Source organism: Halichoerus grypus, chromosome 6 (assembly GCF_964656455.1).
Source record: "Halichoerus grypus chromosome 6, mHalGry1.hap1.1, whole genome shotgun sequence".
Classification (NCBI taxonomy): Eukaryota; Metazoa; Chordata; class Mammalia; order Carnivora; family Phocidae; genus Halichoerus; species Halichoerus grypus.
This window is the reverse complement of record NC_135717.1, coordinates 93,277,109-93,301,136: the sequence shown is the minus strand read 5'-3', so window position 1 is coordinate 93,301,136 and position 24,028 is coordinate 93,277,109. Positions and strand designations below refer to the sequence as shown.

The following is a 24,028-nucleotide window of genomic DNA, read 5'->3' as shown; positions in this document are numbered from 1 at the left end:
AATTTCCATATTGCCCTTTCTTCAACTAGATTTAAAAAGTAGAAAGTGCCTGTTAAGAGAAAACTTTGTTTGAAAATACTAAAAAACCCTGAAATCACAAGACTGCTACTGAGCCCGCATAAAAAGAATTATACCAGAAATGGCAAAATGTAAGACTTTAAAGGCTTCAGTTTGTACTATACAAATAGTATGAAATTAAAATAATATCATCCATCTCCTCAAAATGGAGAAGAAAGTTACAAGCAAAATAGCTACATACATACAAAAAAAAGTCTTTCCCAGTCTAATCTACTTAAATTAATGCCTTCAAAACAACTAAATCAATAGTGAACTCAAAGAAACATGAATATTGTTAATAAGAAATAAATCTTTAAAGGCATGTTGCCCAGTTTTTATAACCAGTGACAGTAGTAACTTTATTTCTTTAAATGCCAAAATGTTGTCTATAATAATCTCCTACCATTATATTGCTTTCAAATTTTAGGTTAATGAGGATTCCTATTTTTGAATCACATTACTGAAACAGCCCAAATAATTAACTTAAATAAATAAACAGCAGCTTCAACCAATTGTTAGTTTAAAATAGTATTAATATATATTTTAATAAAAACATTATGTAATGAATACTGTTAACATCTCCACAGGAATTTCTGAGAATTATTCATTTAGTTCTCTTCAAGGAAAAAAAAATATACAAGCTTCTCTTCTAAGTTAAAAAGTAAACAAGATAAATGTAAAAATTTAATTAAAATCTTTAGGCTTGAAAGCAATATACAACTACTATGCATTTATGTAGCTTAAAGTTAAGGAGAGACTAAGAGGAAGATTACATTTTAAAATGCCCAACTCATCTGAAAACCTAATGATGTACAGTATTTATATTTTTACAAAAACACAATACTTCAGTTGTAGAAACATTTATAATATGTCAATTCTTTTGCATTAGGCACTGTGCCTGGCACCAGGGCCACAAAGATTATTTACTACAGGATCATTAACTGAGAAAAAAGTCCTAATGCTCATTTAGCCATGATTTATTTGTTACTAATACATAAATATATAAAAGTAACAAGAATTACTCACCAGCCTTCATCAAAATCACATTTGTGAACAGACATTTAACTACAGGCAAAAAGGATACTGAAATGAGAATCAGACTCAACTCCTTTGTCTTTGAGCTGCTCCCAAATGAGCACTGTGGGGACTAAGCACTAAGGAAATGCACTGGGGCTGTCAGGCCAGCCTGCCACCCTGCAAGTCTGACACCAGACTGACGTCACGTACCAACATGTCACTGCAGCTGCAAATTCAGGCAGCTTCTCCAGGAAGACTCTGTTGTGACTATGCACGCCTTCCAGCTATAAGAGTGAAATATGATTTCAATTCCCTTTAAGACTGGCATATAGCATAGAGTAAAATACCAGCATATACGGTTGCAAGCAGCTCTTGAAGAAAACATTCCATTTACATAACCTTAGCTCAAAATAAATAGACGTTTCCTGTTAAAACTGTAAGCATACCAATTTAAACGACTCCTCTAAAAACATTTTTTGTTGTTGTTGCTTCCAAAGTTTATACATACTTATTTCAAAAAATTCAACCAATAAAAGGCATAAAGTTAAAATTGCCTGGTGTTCCACCGCCCAGAAATGATAACAGCTGCTTAGATTTATTGATCACTTGCTAGGTCAATCACTTTACAAACTCATCTGAACCTCATAACGCAGTAATAGAAGTTCTTCATTTTACTGAAGAAACTGAGACACAGAGTAGTTATGGAACAATGCTATTAAGTGGACTAAACAGGATTCAAACCCAGATTGAGTGTCGCTAACTGCCTACATATTTGATCACTAAATTATACTATCTAGCAGTAAACATACCAGTTGTTTACATTCTGGTAGACCAGAGTTTGTATATATAAACATATTTCAATATAAGGAAATCAAACTATATATGTTGTTTGCAACCTGCTCTATGCCATAGACAGTTTCCCATGTCAATAAATATATTCTTAACTTTTCCTTTTTTGATGGCTACCCATCACAATTACCTAAACCTGATTCCTCCTGGACACTTATTAATTTTTTATTATTATAAATAATACTTAATGTATACCACTGTCCAGACATCTTTGTGCTTTCCTGTGTTTAGCTGTGTAGGATTAATTCTTGGAAGTGGCTGAGGGTTCTAGAGGGGAGGGGGGTGGGAGGATGGGTTAGCCTGGTGATGGGTATTAAAGAGGGCACGTTCTGCATGGAGCACTGGGTGTTATGCACGAACAATGAATCATGGAACACTACATCAAAAACTAATGATGTAATGTATGGTGATTAACATAATAAAAAATTAAAAAAAAAAAGAGAAGTGGGATGGGTAGGTCAAATCATGTGCACATTTTCAACATTTACATGCTTTGTCCTCCAAAAAGAGGTAAAAACTTGTGTATCTCAACGCATTAGATTTCTCCTTTCCCCACAAACTGGGTATTGACAATTACTTTTCTTCTTTACAAATCTAATAGAAATACATGCCATCACACAGTTCTAACTGCGCATGTGTTTGTGGTTTGGGTGCAAGTGATGTTACCCCTTTCTTCATACGCCCATTCACACAGAAGGCTGTCCCAGCTTCATGGTCACAAGCACCTGGCTCTGGAATCAGAGACAGGAGTCAAACTCTTTTTATCAATAGTTCTCTGGGGACAGGTAAGTTACTTTGCTTCTGCACACCTCCATTTCCTTACATAGAAAATAAAGATAACAATTTAATCTTCATGGGATTTTTGTGAGAATTATATGAGAAAAACTACACAAGCAACTGAACAGTGCTTACCACATAATAAATGTTGAATTAAATGTTATTTCATATTAAAGGCCAACCATAGTTCTTCTGCATTTCATGCCCTTTGCCCAAAATGGTGATTTTTAAATGAGTACATGAACAAACCATTTTACAAAACATATTGTAAATATCTTGTAGGAATGCCAATGTCATAAAAATGTTCAGTTCCCTCAATATGAGTTGAGTTGTCTTACAACTAAATCTAGCATGTAACATAACTGGCGCTACAACACTCCTTTCATATGAAACTGCTACAGCAAAAATTGAAAATAGCATCTCACGTTGAGAAAACAAAATTGTTTCATCATGTAGTTTGAAATACAGACAAGCAAGCCAACACAGTTTGCTATAACCAGAAGGGTTTGCATATGTTTTAGAAAAGTAGTGATTCACGATCTTCCCCATTTTTTCAAAGTGAAGATTTTGCTAGTCTCAATTATGTTCAGTTTAAACTCCTTATACAAAGAAAGAAAACAAAACCCATTCTTGAAAACATCAAAGTCAACAATTTTTCCCACAGTTCTAAAAGTTCCATAGCCCCCTTTATTTTAATTTTTATTAAAGATGTTATTTATTTGACAGTGAGAGAGAGAGCACAAGCAGGGGGTGCGGCAGGCAGAGGGCGAGGGAGAAGCAGACGCCCTGGCTGAGCAGGGAGCCCAACGCGGGGCCTGATCCCAGGATCCTGAGATCATGACCTAAGCTGAAGGCAGATGCTTAACCGACTGAGCCACCTGGGCGCCCCTACCATAGCCCCCTTTAAATGACACAAATCATTAACAACCTATAAACAGAATATATGGAGATGAAAATGTATTAAGCTTATCACAGCCCCACTCCCAAACCCAAATCAACCTTCTATTATATACAATGTCTTCAACTGTTCTCATTATCAGGCTGGTTATAACAAAACACCTCTAAAAATACTAAGAAGGAAGTTTTATATTATTCTAGCAGATCTGGTTTAGGTGTATTCATTGTTGTAGATGCTATAAAATTATCCTATGCAAAGGCAGACATTTCTGTAATACGTTTGTAGAATCACAGTGACATGGTGGTTCTGCATATGGCTGCTAGGAGAAAAACAATAATGAAGCAGTAGAGATCTGTCAAGATTCTAGAAGATTAACAGGAATACTGAGAACTAACAAGTCGACCAAGCGTTTGGTTTATGAAGTTACCAGCACCTTGCATTATTTCTCTAGAACCTGGGAGGCTCGGGCCCCCTCATCACCCACCCACAGCTTACAAGGACTTCCACAGGGAAAAAGAGGGAGTGAGAGAAGGTCCCTCCTCTCAAGGCCTTAACAGCTTGGAACTGACAGTTTAATAGGGAAAAGAGAGCTGTAAACAGATCATTAGAACATAACCTGATCTGCAGAGCACTGAAAAGGAAGTGGCTAAATGGCTGGGGGGAATCTGGAAAAGGCGTAACAAAGTAAATGACAACAGGCCTAACTGCTTCAAGAGGAGATTTCAGTTAGAGGTACCAGTAGTTGTAAAAGTACATATTTAAGATGAAATCTAAATTTTACACCTACAAAAGGTGCCCAATTAACAGAGAAACTATTCATTTAAGGGAAAAAAAAAATGCCAAAAAGACAATTTTCCCAAATGCCTTATAAGATTCTCCCCTGCTTTTCCTAAATGTCAGTGATAGCTAGTTTAGCTTTCTCAATTCTGCCCAAACCACGTTTTAGAAAAGGAAGCTGAGGTAGACTGTGGATGTATGCCTCACTACTATATCAGAGCTAGTAAACTTCTTTAAATCAGTAGGAAATCTTAAATCTAAATTAATCCTGATTCTCTTTCCATGTATCTCTATGCTATAGGGCATGCTTCATTAAAAAGCCACAGAGGAAAAGTCCAATGAGGGCCTCCGAAGTATTCACCAGCAAATAATGTGTTTCAGTGTATTCTTTAGGGATGTTTATGATAATGACTAAGGATTCAGTTGTGAGGACTATCATTTTTCATGTCTTTTAACTTCACTTCTCAGTGGAATTTAAAACTCTTGACTACACTTCTTAGAAATGCCACTTGATCTTAACTTATGTAACCTGGTTCCCAGGCTTCCCTCTGCAAAACAAGCTGAAGTCCAAACGACTTGATCCAGCACACAACTGTCTCCATAATTTGGTGCCAATTTACTCATCACTAACACCCAAAGGAGCAGTCCTCTTAATGGGTGAGAAACAGATCTACCAATCCCTTTTCCATACACTAATAGTGCTAGAGAACAGAAAGCACTCAAATGTTCCATCAGTTGATTATTGATTTCATCTCCTAGGTCAATAATGCAAATCTCTCAGATGAGAAAAAAACTAGTATGAGAAGACCACAAATGCATGTTTCTGATGTGTGTTTTTTCCAACACCACTAAGCATTGAACTCAATTCGACACCATGTACCTGGAGATGTGTCAGAACCCACAGGTTAAGTAAGGGCTCTGTCCCACAAGACTGCCTCCACCTTAGATAACAATCTTAAATCCAGGTTGTAACCTGTGCTTCTGACCCACTGGGTATAAACTGGAGGTTCCCACAACCCCCTTCTCAGCTTTGATTAATTTGCTGGAGCAGTTCACAGAACTTACAGAAACATTTACTTATGTTTAAAAATTTCTTATAGAAGATATTATAAAGGATATAGTTGAATAGCCAGATGAAGAGGTACACACAGCAGGGTTTGGAAGGGTCCTGAGCACAGGAGCTTCTGTCCCTATGGAACTGGGGTACACCACCCTCCCCAGCAAGTAGATGTGTTGACTAACCTGGAAGCTCATCAAATCTTGTTAAGAGTTTCTATGGAGCTTAATCTGCAGTATGGAATCCCCCAGTTTCCCTCTCCCTGAGGTCAGTGGGTAGGGCTGAAAGTTCTCATCATTTGATCTTTCTGGTGACCAGCCCCATCCTAAGGCTATCTAGGGTCCCCACTCTTAATCACCTCATTTGTATAAGCTCAAAAAGGGCTCCTTCTGAATAACAAAGGGTACTCTGATTCCTCAGGAAATTCCATGGGTTTTGAGGAACTTTGTGCCAGGAACCAGGAACAAAGAACGAATATATTTCTTATCACAATACATATCACAATACAATATTCAAAAGCAAAGTTACACCAAAATAAAGTAAGAACACCAACAGCCTCTTTTTCCTTCCTCCCAAATTTCCAAATTCATTTATCTTAGCATCACACCGTATCTTTATGACTTAAAGAGAAAATACCAAAGTAGCACTAATTACAAAAGTATATTAAAAGTAATTCACAAATAGAGTATATCTCTCTCACATATCCTCAATACCTTCTGTTAAAAGATGGTAACCAGGCAGAGAGTAAATCAACTCACCGAAATTAAGCTCACACCCAATTATAGCCTGAGAGGGATCCCAAATGTCCCACAAATTCACTGCACAGGTAAGCACTACAAAACTTGAAGTTCAGTATAAAAACAAACTCTGTACCACCAAGGAGACAGTCAATGTGAATGCTGGGCCAACAACTTCTTCTAACACGAACTTATTTATCATCATTGGATACTGTGAAAAATTAGTAATGGGAATCCTCACTAAAATGGAGTCAGGAGGTTTTGGCACCGGGAGCTCTCATACCCTACTGTTACTGAATGATCTAACACAGCCACTAACTCCAGAATTGAATGGGTAAGACCTGGTGCACTGTGTGGTCAACCGCTCTGTCCTATGGAATCCTGGGGAGGCTGGACAAATTGAAAACACAGCTCCTGGCTGGGTTTGCCAACAATGTTGCTGAACAAAATTGGACAAACCGAGTTTGAGTTTGCAAGAGAAGCCAATAACTCAAAAGATGAGTATTTGGAAAAAGAGAAAAGGGAGAAATTTATTTTAGGTGCTGGCAGCCAGGGAAGGCGGAAGGCTCAAGCCTCCTCCGCCGGCAAGATGGAGTTTTATAGATTTTTATAGAGTTTTAAACATTTTATTTATTTATTTTAGAGAGTGAGCAGGGAAAGGGGCAGAGGGGGAGGGAGAGGGACAAGCAGACTCCACTCTGAGCACGGAGCCCGAAGTGGGACTTGATCTCAACCCTGAGATCATGACCTGAGCTGAAACCAAGAGTGGGCCAATTAACCAATGAGCTGCCCAAGTGCCCTGACACTTAAGAGTTTTATAAGGAGAGGTTGGGATGGGGGTACATGCAAGACAGCAGGCAGGGAGCCTGTGATCATGGGTGGGGGTGGGTGTGTGTTCAGCCTATGATCATGGGCAGGGAAGGGGACATGCTGGGTGGGTGTGGTCTTCTAGGCATTCAGCTGCTATCAGAGCTTTTCTGGTCTCTGGTGGCTATAATGTTCTGGTCATTGCAAAACATCTTCATCAATGCCTCAAGAAAGTGTGGCAATAAGAACAGAATAAGAAAAAAAAAAGAACAATGGGTTGCAGTTAGAGCATGAGGTAAGTGGTCTTGTTTATTTCTGGTTTTAACTATTAGGGTCTATAGTTTGAGCATGAGGGCTCACTGACACTACCACTCCTGGTCCACTGCAGACCCAACAGGAACTTGGACCTTGGACAAATGGACTTGACCTTGCATGTGGATACTATTCTACTATTCCAGTGGAGGAAGAGAGGCTTTCTTTATCTCCCCTCACTAACCCCAACAGCTCAGCCAATGAAAAGTCACATACTTCCAACTCCCAGGTTGCTCCAAGGGGCTTTTAGTTTGTAACACCCTTCCCAACAAAGCATTCTTCTCCTTTGTTGCCGGGTTTTTCTGCAGCTAGTTTGTCTTGGATTGCAATTTTCTTTTATCCCCAAATAAACTCATTTTTTGTTGGTAAAATAACTGGCAGTTCCCATTTTTAAGGTTAACAACACTGACATTAGCAGTTCGGATATTCTCCATTTACTACCCAAGAAATGTTCAAGGGTTGTTCTATATTATAATCTTGGTTTTCTATTAGAGCTGAACTTTCACAACACAGCAAACTCCTGGAAAAATTGGAAGAGCTGAATGATTTAAGAATCAAATTAACCCATAAACACCTGCTTAGGAAGGGACCAATTAAAATGAAAGTCCTTCATACCATTAGAATCTTCTCCCCCAGGGAGTGGTAGCTACTAAAATATACTTGCTTGCTAACAGGACTCAGAGCCTTCTAATTTGAAAATATCTAGTTCTCAGGTCATCAATGAACAAGTTTGGCTCTTGAAGGCCAGTTTAATAAGATGATGACTTAGCCATTTTATACTCTCTTTATTTCTTCTAATCCTTTCTAAGTTCTGTCCATTTTTTGTGTGAGATTGACAGCCACAACTTCCTCTTTCTGAACTGTCATAACCCGTGTTATGACAATTCGTAGGATTTAGGTGCAGCTCAGATGTTAAGTCTTCAGAGAGATTTCCCTCAATATCCCTCACTGGGGTAGTTCCAGTACTATATATCAGGAACAGTTAGCATAACTGACAAAATATGCAGTCATGCATACTTACATTTCAAAGAATCTGCCAATAGGGATGTACATAAACTAATTTGCACAATAAACAGAAGGTATATACCCATGGAGAGTGGACTAATTCTAGTAAGTTCATTCATACAAGCAAATACAAACCAAAGTGAAAGATACAATCAAAGAGGCAATAATGATATGGCCATTAAAACTGATAATCTGTCTTCCCTTCTATTATCATATGATACATCAACTTCTGAGCTATGGATGAGATGCCTGGTCATATTTACAGCTCCTTTGAATATATAAACTCTTCTCTGGATGCCTGAAGACAATTTCTCTTTTTTTAAAAAAGATTTTAGAATTATTTGACAGAGGAAGACAGTGAGAAGGGGAGTGGGGGAGGGAGAAGGAGGCTCCCCTCTGAGAGAGGAGCCCCATGTGGGACTCGATCCCAGGACCCTGGGATCATGACCTGAGCCGAAGGCAGACGTTTAACCGACTGAGCCATCCAGGCGTCCTGACAATTTCACTTGATAGGAAAAAAACTGGATTTTGAGTGGTGAATTTTTTAATGGGCTCTGGAATCTTTAACTACATTTTTACTTTAACCATTACAATTCTGGAAAAATTCCAAGTCAAAGTGTGTGTGTGCAACAAACGTATGATGCAAACTTTAAATTTACTAAGTTTGTATTTAAATGTGCAATTGTAACTAAGGAAACTGGATTTGGAAGTACTCGTGTTTATGAAAGATAATCTGAAATTCTAGCACAATAAAAAAATGCAAACTCAAGAACATGTTGATGAATATGATATAATAAATCAACAACCAAGTTATAGGAGTAAGAAAACAAATACAAATTTAGCTAAGTTTAGTTTCCTTGCCTAGGTCCTAACTTTAACTCTGGATGAGTATACATCTTTGAATGACAGTTTGTGGCTTATATTCTATCTGCATATCTATTGATTTTCATTCTGAAAGAAATTATAAAATCTACTACAGAGCCTGATTTACTAACAAAGCATTTATTATCCAAGTACTAAGTCAATTCTATACTTGTACCATCTGCCCGGAAGATACATAGTCTGTTTTTGATGCAGGAATAAAATCAAACATATGACAGTGTTACCAGTTTCATTATCATCAAAAAATAGGCCTCAAGGAAAATATTTTCACGGTTTTGTGAAAATAGAGGAAATCTCCTAAAATGGAGTCAGGAAACCCTGAAGGGGGAGCTCCCATGCACTACCACTCACATCCCAAATAGGAGGAAGCTTACTTTACATACCCCAGCAGGAGGAAGAATTTCTCCTTGCCCAGCAACAGCTCAGCCAATGAGAAGCTGCCACACTCAGTAGGTGAGAAGCTGTCACCACCCTGAACTCTGTGAAACAGCCCCTCCCAGTGGTCTCCTTTGTTTCATGAGAGCAAGCCCTTCTCTATTCTCCACACTTGTCTAGGGTTTGCCATAGTCGGCTTCTCTGGAATTGCAATCCTCTGCTACTCCCAAATAAACTCATTTTAGTGGTAAAATATCAGGCCCTTTTGTTTTGTTTTTTACAGTCAACAGCTGCTTTGTGTGTTGGCTTGATTTACTCCATAAGAAACTCCAGCTTACTCTCTTGAAAGGAGGTGAGAAAACATGCATTTAAAAAAAAGATGTTATTTATTTGAGGGGGGGTGCACGTGCAAGCTGGGGGAGGAAGAGGGAGGGGGGAAAATCTCAAGCAGACTCTGTACCAAGCACGAGCCCTAGCCCTGGTGGGGCTTGATCTCATGACCCTGAGATCATACCTGAGCCGAAACCCAGAGTCAGATGCTTAACCGACTGACTGAGCCACCCAGGCGCTCCAAAAACATGCTTATTTTAAAAAAGTTTTACTACCACAGGACAAAACAGATTATGGAGACTCAGGATTCAGACATAGCCTTGGGACTTAAGAGATACTTTGATATCTACAACTGACTCGATGAAAGCAACTGACTTCCTAAGTTGGTCCTTTCTCATCATGAGATTTCACTGAAAAATGACTTTACCTCCATTTTGACCTTAGTCTGTACTTTCTAACCAATTAAGTTTTTGTTTCTTTCCTGTATATCTTTTAACTCAGGCAAAAGACCCGATATGCAAAGCATCCCGTGATGGGAAATGAAACTAGCCCTCAAGCAATAACAACTGCCCTGACAGCCCACAAGACCCCACATGACTGACCCCAAGGCCATGATGGCCTGACCTTTACTGCCCAGCTGTATGTACCCACTAACCTTTGTCTCATACTTTCCTTATATAACCCTGGAAGTATATTCAGCACTTCAGAGACAGTCTTTGAGACATGAGTCAGCTGTCTTCCCGGTGTTGGCCTCACTGAAATGAATTCCTTTCTTGTTTCACCACCAGGTGTCTCTTTGCCTTTGGATTTTGTCAGCGGTAAATGACCGAACCTGGGGCCCCCAGAGCCAGGTGCTTTTCTTGTACCCTTGTGCCTCAGTTACAACATAACAAACACATCAGGTGGTTTTATGGCAACAACTCCAACCAAGATCATTTGTTTATCAAAGCCAAGTTTTATTAAGGTATGAGGAGAATTCCCTTAAAACCAAAAACAAAACTGGTTTTAACTTGCCAAACTTCTACACTTATGTTTCTGGCACAGGAGAGATAATTTCTTTTTTTCTTTTCTTTTAGAGAGGAGAAAGGGTTTGGGGGAGGGGCAGAGGGAGAAGGAGAGAGAGAATCCTCTGGCATGGCCGGACACGGGGCTTGATCTCACAACCCTGAGATCATGACCTGAGCCGAAATCAAGACTGGGACGCTCAACAAACTGAGCCACCCAGGAGACCCATCTTTGTGTGTATTTTTTTTTTTTTAGATTTTATTTATTTATTTGAGAGAGAGAGAGAAATAGCATGAGAGGGGAGAGGGTCAGAGAGAGAAGCAGGTTTTTATATCTCATTTGTACAAATTCCTTGGCCCACAAGTTTTTTGTTTTATTTTTTTATTTTTTATTTTAAAGATTTTATTTATTCATTTGAAACAGAGATACAGAGAGAGAGAGAGAGAGTATGAGCCGGGGGAGAGGCAGAGGGAGAGGGAAAAGCAGGCTCCCCGCTGAGCCAGGAGCCCAGTGTGGGGCCCGATCCCAGGACCCTGGGATCATGACACGAGCCGAAGGCAGACGCTTAACCATCTGAGGTGCCCCAAGTTTTTTATTTTAAATGAAGATACTTTATTTTGGAAGTTTACCAGCAATGTTACACATACTGCTGTACAGTATTAAAAAGAAAAATCAAACAAACTCGGGGTGACATTTAATTTGTCTGACTACAGGTAATAGATTTTTAAATTCAGTTAACAAATATTTATTGAGGATATTGTTTCTTCTGTAGAAGAAGCATTTGCTAGATCCTGTGAGAAAATGAGAAAAAGAAAATGTCCAAACTAGTTGTGGGTAAATAAGTACATAATTAAAATACAAGTAAGAATATGAGATGCAATAGCATAAATGGATTCTGGAACCAGAAAGCCTAAGTCAGAATCTTGAATCAGTCCTTAGGAAAACTATTGTATCTCTCTGTGCCTCAGTTATCTCTAAAATGGGTATAACAATAGTGTCTTCCTCATAGAATTTTTTTTTACGAATGCACACATTAAAGCCCTTACAACAGTATTTGACACATTAGGGCTCATTAAGTAATAACTATTATTGTTCTGGAAAAAAAAGAAGGCAGAGGTAAGTGTAAATGGCCTGTCAGCATGAAACATTAGGGTGGGTGATAGGATCTGCTGAGTATAAACTAGGAAGGTCATGGTGAAAAAATACTGTAGTAAGAATGAGATGATTAGTTTGACTTGGTTACAATGCAATGGTTTAGAAAGGGAGGTCGAGAGCAGGGCTGAAGGCTGTGAACCTGAGGGGCCTGGGTGTCACCTGATGGGCCATGGAGAGCTACTAAAGAGAAGGGTGATATGATCAAAAGAGACTGATCAGCAGAGTTTATAAGTGATAAAGAGGGTTGGTGAGTTTTCACTTTTGTCCTTGAGAAACTTGATTTTCCTATATAGCAGTTTTGCTTACTATAAAATAGAGGACTTATACTAACAACCTCATCTCTACAAATAGAAGCAGTAAGCTGGAATCTAAGTGGGCTTCCACGTCTGGAGAGGAACTGAATGAGTATAAACAAATGAATATGAAAGAAAGTGAGATTTGACACTAATCTGAAAAGAGGTTGACTCAGTTCATATTACTGTTTAGATTTTGAGTGAAAACTTGCCAATGAACTCTCAATATGGCCAACCTTTGATATCTGCGGATGTTGAGACACTGGTCATTGCCACACACTGCCCACACTCCCTTTCTTGCTCAGCTTCAGGGCAGCAACGCACCCAAATAAATTACTCTGTTTCTGGGCTTCTCTCGCAACTAGGTAAGGCAACGTTAATGAGCTGTACCCAATGAGAGATAGATTAGGAGTGTCTTGTGGGAGCCCTGGAAAGGATGCTTAGAGGAAGCTGGCTCAGCTAGGAAATAAATGCTTTTGCTCTTCTGATCTTATTCCTTTTGGACATAAGGACAGCCACTTTGGTCCATGAAGTCATCTTGACAAAAGAAGTCTCATGTTAGGATGGTGAAGCAGGAAGATGGAAAGATCTAGGGCCCTGACTCCAATCTTAGAAGGCCTATCCCCGAGACTACTCTACTTGAAAGGAGGAACTACTTTGTGTTTAAACCACTCTCAGGTCACTCATCAGAGCCTAACAGATTTCCCAACTTACAGTGCTAGTTACTAACTGCTGTTAGTACAATTAACTACAACTAAGTTAGTTGTCACCACAGTGTCCCTAAATTCGGGAATATGTGTAGCTCAGCCAGACTCATTAGACTATTACAATTTTCAGATGTCCAGGTTCTTTGTTGTATTCCTACTACCCGGCACAGTGCTTGTTACAAAGCAGTCATTCAAGAGAGGGTCCTCCGGGGTGATGAAGCTGTGGGGATGGGGTCTGTGACCTGCTAGCCGCCACTGTTCTACTTCTGGGGAGGAAGCAGGTCTGAGATAATGAGGCCAACCAGCAGTGAGAAGCAGCAAACATCCAGCAGAGTTAAGGGTCACTGTTTCTAAACCTTACTGCCACGCCCCAGCCCAGCCGCACCCATGTCCTCTATAGGGTTTGGATATATAAGACATTTAATTTCTCTTTTTGATTAAAAGTTTGAGTTTGATCTCTATAACAAGAGTCCTGAGTAAAACGATGTATTGAGGGGAAGATGGCTTACTAGGTACACAAAACAGAAAAAAAAATTAAACAAAAACTTCCTTTTCTCAAATTATAAAATATTTGCCCTATCTACATAAAGCTGCTAAATAAATAGTGCAGAGAAAACAGAACAAATTCAAGAACAGCACTCTCACATATATTGCGTATAGTTGACGGTCAGTGTTTTAGTATTAATTTAGCTTCTGAAATGTGAAATTCAAATACTTATTACCAGCAAAAAAAGGTAGCAGTATTTAGAGTTCTGAAGCACTGAGAAATTTAGACATTTGCCCTAGGGTCAGTGGTTCCTCAACTCAAAAACTGGTCGCCTAAGAATCATGGGAGAACTGGTTTAAAATACACATTACTAAGCCAAACCTCAGGAGATTCTGATTCAGCAGTTTGGTTTGGGCATTATATTCTAAGCCACAAAACTACTTTCAGGCAAAAACAGGCTCGAGTAGCTCAGAGGTATATGTGAACAAAACTAGTGAATATTTCGATTTCTTTCTTCATTCAGGTAAACCCCATCTTTATTTATAATTTATATGATGGACTATAGTTACCTCAACTGTAAATGTAAAGAATTTAAATAAAACGTCTTAGGTTTTTCTACTTATAAAATTCTTGAGTTTCACATGTAAGAATTATAAAGCATATTAATAGGTTTTTCACATTTTAACAAAATACTTCTCATCTTTTCTTTGGTATGAGTTAGGATGCTGTCGGTAACAGAACGCCCAATTAAAAAATGGGTCAAACAACGAAGAATTTAGTATCTCCTGTGACAAGAGGGGGCAGGGCAGTGTCTGGTCAAATTGAGAGGCTCAGGAATGCCTCTGTGATTCTCTTCCTTTTCTCTGGTTCCACAGCTGCCACTGCAGCTCCAAGCTCATGTTCTTCTAGTAAAGGAGGAAACAAATTCCTATCGTAGGGACTTCTTTTTTTTTTTTTTTTAAAGAAAATGAAGACAATTTTCCCAGAAGTTCTTCAGTTTAAACCAATCAATGGCATAGAGAATAGGATTAACTCCCTAAGAATAATTATTATTTAGGGATGCCTGGGTGGCTCAGTTGGTTAAACGTCTGCCTTCGGCTCAGGTCATGATCCCGGGGTCCTGGGATGGAGCCCTGTGTGGGGCTCCCCGCTCAGCGGGGAACCTACTTCTCCCTCTGCCCCTCCCCCCTGCTCTTGTTCTCTCTCAAATAAATAAATAATCTTAAAAAAAAAAAGATAATTATTTATACCTTAAGGTTTGGGAGGCTAACCTTTCCAAAGCACATGGAAGAAAAAACCATCAGAACAAAACCTGGATTCTCCAAGAGCAAGAAAGTTGGAGGAAGTGTGGAGAGCAATAGCAGTTTGTGAGGCACCAACAGTGGTCCACCACATTCTGTGACAAACTAAGCAACCATATTTAGAACAATCAAAACGTAATTTAGCATGGAGAAACCAGTTTAGTGCATTAGGTGACTGGAAAACATTAACAATGAGCAATAAAAGGAAGATTAAGCTGCTAAAACTTTAAATCCTGCACAACAGAAAAAGAAACAGAAGATGTACCCACCTGGAAACTGGAAGGATATAACCCACTTCTTTATGCAGTAAAATTACTGTCAGTCAAATAAAAAACATCTTCAAAATTACTACTCAGGAATGTTCTCCTACTCTAAACAATCTGTATCCATTACTCTCTGATTTCTAAATCTGGTAAATATTTCAAACGTGTTACATATTAGATATAAAAGACAAAACAAGAAAGAGAATAGATATTTTAATTTACATAACAGCGAGTTCAGTTTTTAAACACTGATCTTAAAAATTCTGTTCAGATGCCAGAGGATCAGTGGCATAACAAATTACGGAAACTCAAACACAGACTTTAGAAATGGACCACTTTCATAGGCTTCCTTTGAAAATCTTCATCAAACAATATATACTAGTGTTACCCAAAAGTAAAAAATCCTGATTGTTCAGAATTTAATCTGGAGGCCCCAGAGTCAGTTCAGGATTCCAGCATAAATATTTAGTGTTTGCAGTAATGTAAAATAGCACAGGTGCTATGGAAAATAGTTTAGAGACTCCTTAAAAAGTTAAACACAGAATTACCACATGACGTAGCAATTAAACTCTTAGGTATAAATCCAAAGAACTGAAAATAGGTATTCAAACAAGTATTCGTAGACAAATGTTCCTAGTGGCACTACTCACAAAAACCAAAAGGTGGAAACAATCCAACGGTCCATCAGTGGGTTAATGAGTAAACAAAATACAGCACATACATAAAATTTATTCAGCCATTAAAAAAAAAAAGCACTGATAGATGCTACCAACATGGATGTACCTCAAAACCATTATGCTAAGTGGAAGAAGGCAGACACAAAAGGTCACATACTATGATTCCTTTTATAAGAAATTCCTTTTATAAGAAATACTTGGAACAGGTAAATTCCCAGACAGAAAGCAGATTTGTGGTTGCCAGGGGCCGAGGGGAAGGGGGAAATGGGGAATAAGAGCTTAATGGGTACAGGGTTTACTTCTGGAGTGAAGGAACTATTTTGGAACTAGATAAAGGAAATGGTTGCCCACGACTGTGAACATACTAAATGCCACTCAAATGGCTAATTTTATGCTATATGAGCTTTATAGCAAGTAAAAAATAACTGATGTAGCTGTAATATGAAATATGTACAGATGTGAAGGAAGATGTGCATTGGAATTGAATCAATCCTGGTCAATACTATTTCCACTTGCTTTAATACAGTATGGTATTCTACAATTCTTCTGATTAGATATAGTCTGGGATCTCCATTCCACCCAGCATTCTAAGATTTAGAATGTAAGTCTACATACTGAAGCTCAGATTAGTTCCCACACTACAAATGCAACTGCCCACATAGCTTGTTCAGGATAAGGGTAAGTCAAAGAGCATTCTGATCTAAATCATAAATGAAAGAGACCCTAATTGTTAACTGTATGGCGATCTTGGGGAAGTTTCTTGGTAGTTTATAGTTGAGGCCCCTCTGACATCACCTTATTGCTTCTCGTGAGAAAGATGGGGTAAACAGATTGTTCACTACTGCTGTTTTAAAGTGAGGGTCTACAAAGATGGGTCTACAAGGATCAGAGTCCTTCCCAGGAGGCAGACCACACAGCCTAATGTAACAAGGGAAAAGAACAAGCTACACTTGCAATTTTTAAACTCCACAAATTCTGTTTAATAAACTCCATTTTTATCTAGAAATTTTATTTGTTTGCAAATATTTTGGATGCGATAAGCAAGTTCTGCACTGGTCCAGAATTTCTGCCCTAAGGAAAGTAATGAAAGGAGTCACGCACTCCCATGGGAACTGGCCGGGGCTTTGGGGCAGGCAGGAGATACCCCGCCATCATCTCTCCAAAAAGATGGAGCAAACACACGTAGTTCTGGGGTCCTGAAATATCTGGACATTGCAATTCTCACCCTTAGGGAAGCAGACTGGAATTGGCAGTACACCCAATGGCCAGGTACTAGCTTGGCATTTCCTATCGTGTGGAATAAAGGGATTGCAAAAACTCTTCTCAGTGGTTCCCTTATTGTCTTAAAATTGCTGTCCCATTGAGGCTGAAAGGGAGAAAACCCCAATTTTGATAGATCCTAATATATCTATAAAATATAAAGCATACATATTTCACAAGTTAATGACATACATTTTACTCTCAGAATGTACATATATATATTTTAAAGCCATATACTTTTTTTTCTAAAAAAAATTTTATTTATTTATTTGAGAGAGAGAGAAAGAGTGATGGGGAGGGGGAGGAGAGTGAGAAGCGGAGCAGGGAGCCCGACATGGGGCTCGATCCCAGGACCTGGAGATCATGACCTGAGCTGAAGGCAGACACTTAACTGACTGAGCCACCCAGGCGCCCCTGCAGCCATATACTTTTGAAGGATTATCATATTAACTCTAGTTTATTAGACTACTGACTGATAATTATGAAAATGCTTTAAGTGGAAACAGTCACTGAGGTAAAACTGTCTACAATTCCATAGGTTAATCATATATACTTAGAATATTTTATAAAACTCTAAATCTGAAGAGCATTTACGCTTAAATTTCTGCAACAAATTCTTTTTAAAAAATTTCCTATGGACACTATTTCGTTATAAAGGTAGGTATAGGTAGGTATTTTCCTTGGGATGATATCTTACCAAGAAATTAGTCCAAATGTAGACAACTGGCTTATCTACCAAATAACAGCACCATCATCCACTGACATTATGGGCATGTGAGAAAAGGAGTTAATTGTAGAATTTTGTCCAGAGAAGCCATTAAACCAGAGTTCTGTCCACTTCTGCCACATCAGAATATCACATGTACTATTTATTAAAGATTTTATTTATTTGGCAGAGAGAGAGAGAGAGATAGTGGGAGAGTGGGAGAGAGAACAAGCAGGGAGCAGAGGGAGAAGGAGGCTTCCTGCTGAGCAGGGAGTCCAACGCAAGACTTGATCCCAGGGCCCTGAGATCATGACCTGAGGCTGAAGGCAGATGCTTAACCGACTGAGCCACCCAGGTGCCCCTCACATGTACTATTAACAGTATTTAGTTTATATTTAAAAAGCAACTTTAGAAGCTTTATCCTAGGCAGCATCTGCAATATTGCAGGTTTTATCCACTAGCTATATTTTCCAACATGGAACATATATTAAAAGGCAAAAATTTCATTCACATATTACCTTGTTACATTGTAATTAACTTTAAAATTCTTTAATATAAAGGAGAGGAAGACAGTTGGTTAATATTTTAAATACCCTATCAGGTATCCACATTCAAGGCAACTAAGACCATCACACAAATACTTCAAATATCACTATCTAAATCTGCATCAGATGGCTTATTGGCATAAGGGAAGTTGGAACTATTTTTTTCATGGTGAACTATTCACTCATGGTGAAATGAGTGATATTCAAAGTATGTGGATGGCTAGAAGGTCCTTGCATAAATAGGAAAGAAGAATTTGGCTACCCCAGCAGTCAAACACTTTTGGAGTAGTGCCCATTATAAAATCTCATTTGGTTCTTTGTTCCTCTCAGTGAAGGGTTCTGCTGGCTGAATTCATTAAGTTAGCTGATCCTTCCATCAGAATGTTTGTTTTATTTGGAGTAAATCTTTCATGTTAAGGTGTTTTTTTGGAATGCTTAAAAAGGGCAGAGAGTAGGGACTTCATTATTCTTTTTTTTTTTTAAGATTTTATTTATTTATTTGACAGAGAGAGAACAAGTAGGCAGAGCGGCAGGCAGAGGGAGAGGGAGAAGCAGGCTCTCCGCTGAGCAGGGAGCCCGATGCGGGGCTTGATCCCAGGACCCTGGGATCATGACCTGAGCCGAAAGCAGACACTTAACCGACTGAGCCAACCCAGGCGTCCCGGGACTTCACTATTCTTACAGGAATAGGTTAAATGACTGTTTTTGTATCTACTTGCTAATAGTGTGTGTGTGTGGCAGAATTCAGCCCAGGACTTGTTTTCATGTGCTAACATACCTGGGAGCAAGGCTGCAGGGAAGGAAACATGTATGGGTCATGTCTACTTACAGCTGTCAGAGGCTATAGGTACTTACTAAAAGAATTAACAAAGGTGAATGGTCAAATTGGGTTATCTCACCTCCCAACATGCCTAAAAATTATTTTCTATACTACCAATGACATGGGTACGAGGCTCTGAGAAATGCAAAGTTAAACCTTATGTTAAAAAAAAAAAAGAGCAATTATTAAATCTAACAAAACAAACAACTATGGCTGTAGACTGAGAGTTCCAGACTTCCTAGATGAGTCGCCGGTGTTCAAAACTATTAGCATATCATCTCACAATAAGAAGCATGCTAAGAGTACCCCTATTTAAGAAGCACTTAAAAAAAATCACTTTAATAGTTTTGAAATTGGGAAACTTCTCACATCTCATGGCATTTTATGATCACTGTCCACTAGGCAACAGTTGTGACAGTCGCATTACCTGTATGCTCAATTGTCAGAAGGATCGTGTGTGTATCAACATCTTGGAATAAGATCCAAGAGACAAGTAGCAGAGCAAACTTTCACCCTAGGATCCAGAGGTTATGGGGTGGAGGTACTCAGCAACATTTTGGATGCAGGCATCAAAATTAGGCTTGTACTATCTAATTGCAAAGCTATCTGGATAGCACCATAGATCTGACACACTCATTGAAAGAAAAAATTAAAGAAAAAACTTCACTCATATCTACTGCTTCCCCAGTCAAACATTTATCTAATAACATCTTTTGATATGAGCTGGTCCACTGAACAAAAATTTAGGCCAAAGCAAATGGGCAGCTACCTCCCTGAAGCATGGTGCTTGATAAAGGGAATGGCAGTGGTAGGGTAAGCAGAGGCTCCACCCCTTCCTACTATATTACATTTCACTCAACTGTATATATTTATAGTATCTGTCTGGCTCTCACAGGCATTGAGCTTGTCATTCCCAGAATTAAAGAGTTACTAAGAGAAAACCTGATGTGCTTATATTTCAAAAATATTTACATATAGTTCTGGGTCTGAATCAAACATATATTTTCTCTGGAACTGATTTTCCACCTCCTTTATTTATATGTTATTAATTTGTTGTCTTTTTGTTATAAGCTATTTCAAATCCTTCATGGGAAAAGGCTGGTTATGAATAAATGGAAGTTTCTAGGACCTGAGCCAGTTCTTCACTCATTCGCTATTTTAATCAACAATTACTGAGTGTGCATGGCAAGCAACAGGGAGTGGTATGTGTAAGGTGTGTCATGTGCACTATGTAATTATTACAGCTCAGAACAAAAACATTAAATCAGGCACTGCTTTCATTTTCTTTTTTTTTTTTTAAGATTTTATTTATTTATTTGAAAGAGAGAGAGCAAGCATGAGAGAGAGGGAAGCAGGCTCTCTGCTGAGCAGGGAGCCCGATGTGGGACTCGATCCCAGGACCCTGGGATCATGACCTGAGCTGAAGGCAGATGCTTAACTGACTGAGCCACCCAGGCGCCCCGCACAGCTTTCATTTTCAAAAGACAATTCTATCAAGATTTTTATAAAGTATAAAATGTAGTTTTGTTTGAGCATGTTTGCACATTATAATCTCAAAGCTGGACAGATAAAAAAAATATTGTTTACTAACTAAAGTCCACAGTTTATTCAGATTCTTTTAGTTTTTACCCAGTGCCCTTTTTCCGTTTCAGGATCTCAACCAGGGTACCACATTATATTTAGTCATCTTGTCCTTAGGCTTCTCTTGGCTGAGACAGTTTCTGAGCTTCCCTGTTTTTGATGACTTTACTAGAATAAAGTATTTATGCACAGTCTTTTGTCTTTAGTCTTACAGACTCCACTTCTTCCCAAAGTTACTTAGGTCAGCATCTTTTTGCCCCATCTCCTCCAAGTAAGGTTGTGTCATCCATACAGATTCTTTTGTCACAGCCTGCATTCTATCCTGGGGTCCCTTGATCTCCTAAATGATTTCTTAAATTTGCATAGAGTCTGGTGTCATTCGTTGTGCTGTAAAGTTCAGTGGGTTTTGACAAATGCACAGTGTCACACAACCACAATTACAGTATAACGCAGAATAGCTTCATCACCCTAGTCCCTGACCTTTATGTTGTCTCTATAGTTTTACTTTTTCCAGAATGTCTATAGGAATCGTATGCTAGGCAGAATTTTTAGATTGCCTTCTTTCAGTTAGCAATAGGCACTTAAGATTCACCTATGTCTTTTTACGGCTTGACCATTTCTTTTTACTGCTGAGTAATATCCCTATTATATGAATGTACTACAGTTTGTTTTAACACCTATTAAAGGATATCATCTTAGCTGCCTCCAGTTTTGGCAAATATGAATAAAGCTCCTATAAACATTCATGTGCAGGTTTTTGTGTGGACATAAGTTTTCAGCTTATTTGGGTAAATACCAAGGAGTATGACTACAGGATCATATGGTAAGACTATGTTTAGCTTTATAATAGACAGCCAAACTATCTTCTAATTTTGCATTCCCACAGGCAATGAATGAAAGTTCCTGTTGCTCCACAATATTGCCAGCGAACAGTATTGTCAGTTATTTGGATTTTAGCTATTCTAATAAGTATGTTGTAGTATCTGACTGTTAATTTAATTTGCAACTTCCCAATGACAAATGTGTTGAGCATCTTTTCATATGCTTATCGGCCATCTGTATATTTTCTTTGGCAAAGTGTCTGTTCAGATCTTTTGCTCATACTTTAATTGTGTTGTTTTCTTGTTGAGTAAAGACATTTTAAATAAAGAAATTATGTTTTTGTTCAGATTTATATAATTTACTAGAGAATAGGTTATAAATCAATCTCACCATTTCATCTAGGTCAGCAAAAGTGGAACCAATAGGAAACTACTTGAGTCTTTGATTTTCTTTTTAAAAGCAACACATAGGGGCGCCTGGGTGGCTCAGTTGGTTAAGCGACTGCCTTCGGCTCAGGTCATGATCCTGGAGTCCCGGGATCGAGTCCCGCATCGGGCTCCCTGCTCAGCAGGGAGTCTGCTTCTCCCTCTCCCGCTCCCCCCTCTTGTGCTCTCTCTCTCTCTCAAATAAATAAATAAAATCTTAAAAAAAAAAAAAAATAAAAGCAACACATAAAACTGAATCACCCCAAATGTCACAATCTTATATGGAGAAATGATTAAAGAAATTAAGGCACATTCACAGAAACAGTGAATAGTGAAACTAAAAAGCTTCTAACATGCTCATTATAAATTCTGACCACATTTTGGCTTTATAAAAGATTGGGTTGTACTGTTTAAAATATGAGCCATGTAAATGACACAGCATGTCCACTTATCAGGACTTTGGCAAACATCTATGCTTCATTTTCATACTTTAGTCAAGTGTGATGATGCAGATTGCAAGTCGGTTAACTGATAACTTTCCTCAAGGAGTATTGGGCATTTTATCTGAGATGTGGCTAATAACAGCTTAAAGAAAATTGACTTCTTATTTTCTGTAGAAATTATAACTGCATTCAATGAGTCATTGTGATGGGAACATTCAACCGAAGGTTAAAAAACAAACAAAACAAACACCAACTGGAGAGTTTCTTTGACTTCCTTTGTGTTAATTTGTTTTTTAAGGAAAAAAATCAACAAACTTTGGCAAGTGTATTAACTGCTATTCTACAGTGTGTCTGACACAAGCACAAAGTGCTTCTACTCTTCCCATGTTTTTAATGACTCCCCCTTTCATATTCACTAAAACCAAATACATACGGTCTCGTATCAAACATCTATCCTTCTGAAAAATCCATAGGGGAAAAAATTCAATTAAAGTCTAAGACTAAAAACAATCTAACTGTATTTTTAAAATAAGGGGATATATAAAAAGTTATACTAGTAACGAGTACCTAAGCTTTTTAAATAATAGGTAACTATAAGCATTCACTATAGAGTAAATTGGTCTTTCCATCTAAATTATGATCATCAATTCAGAGCAGGAAATAAAAAAAGAAATAATCAGGAGCAGGACATATCCAAATGATTCACAAACCTTTTATAGTTGTTTCTAAAAACAAAACAAAACAAAGCACACAGCACACACCCCCAATCAACAACAAACAGAAAGTAAAAATAAATGCAGCTCTAATGGATGAAAAACAGAAGTATAATTGACAGATGTGTTAAGAGGAGTGACTGGATTAAGTTTGAAAATACAATTATATTTTAAAGTGTTTTATATTATATCTCACTACACACACAGTGGTTTCTTTTTAAAATGAATATTTACCAGTTGTTTTTTTTTTTTTAAATACAGAGACATATAGAAGAAAATGGAACAAAAGAGGCCAATTATCCCAATGCCCAGGATAACCTGCTGACATACAAAAATAACTAAATTTGGTAGTTCAAAGCTCATTTAGGTAGAGTGTGAAAAGTGAAATGAATTTAAACCCTATCTGCCCAAACCAAGCAACCTTTGTTATCAACTGTTTCAGATATACAAATTATTGAAATCCCTTCTTCCCTTTCATAGAGCGAAATCAGTTATACAACTTTAGACATACTTTTTACAGAGAAAATAGTTCATTTTACATGGAAACACTTCTATTCTACAGCATTTTTGGACACAGCTGCTAAGATCATGAATTTTTAAATATAAAAGAATAGGTTTTCTCTTGGTCTTGTTGGGTCTAATGAAATTAAGGTTCCCTTAAATATCATCAATAAAGTACAAACTTGTAATGAGTAGTGAATAAGCCACAGAAATCTAAAGCATGGTATATGAATAGACACAATACTGTACTATACTATGTACTGTGGTAAATATCACTACATCAGCAATCATATCACAACATATAAATATATCAAAGCAACACACAGTACACCTTAAACTTACCCGATGTTACAGATCAAATTTATTCAATTAAAAAAAAAAAGAAATTAAGGTTCCTTTCCCATAGGAGAATAAAACATACTTATTTTGGTGTTTAGAATCTAA

At 38.1% G+C, this 24,028-nt stretch overlaps 1 protein-coding gene across 27 annotated transcripts in view; it reads right to left on the bottom strand.

The window, feature by feature from the left end:
• Positions 1-24,028, bottom strand: part of PLEKHA5 (pleckstrin homology domain containing A5) — a 238,832-nt gene that overhangs the window by 116,979 nt on the left and 97,825 nt on the right. The window contains exon 1 of one of the 27 annotated variants that reach the window (XM_078075686.1): positions 1,084-1,230. The exons of 24 other annotated variants lie outside the window; for them this stretch is intronic. In XM_078075686.1, coding sequence (XP_077931812.1) covers positions 1,084-1,118 — 35 coding nt within the window. In that variant the 5' untranslated portion in view covers positions 1,119-1,230. Of the gene's footprint in view, positions 1-1,083; positions 1,231-10,613; positions 11,677-24,028 lie in introns of those variants that run through there. 2 more of the 27 variants (XM_078075696.1, XM_078075700.1) reach the window with 2 other exon arrangements.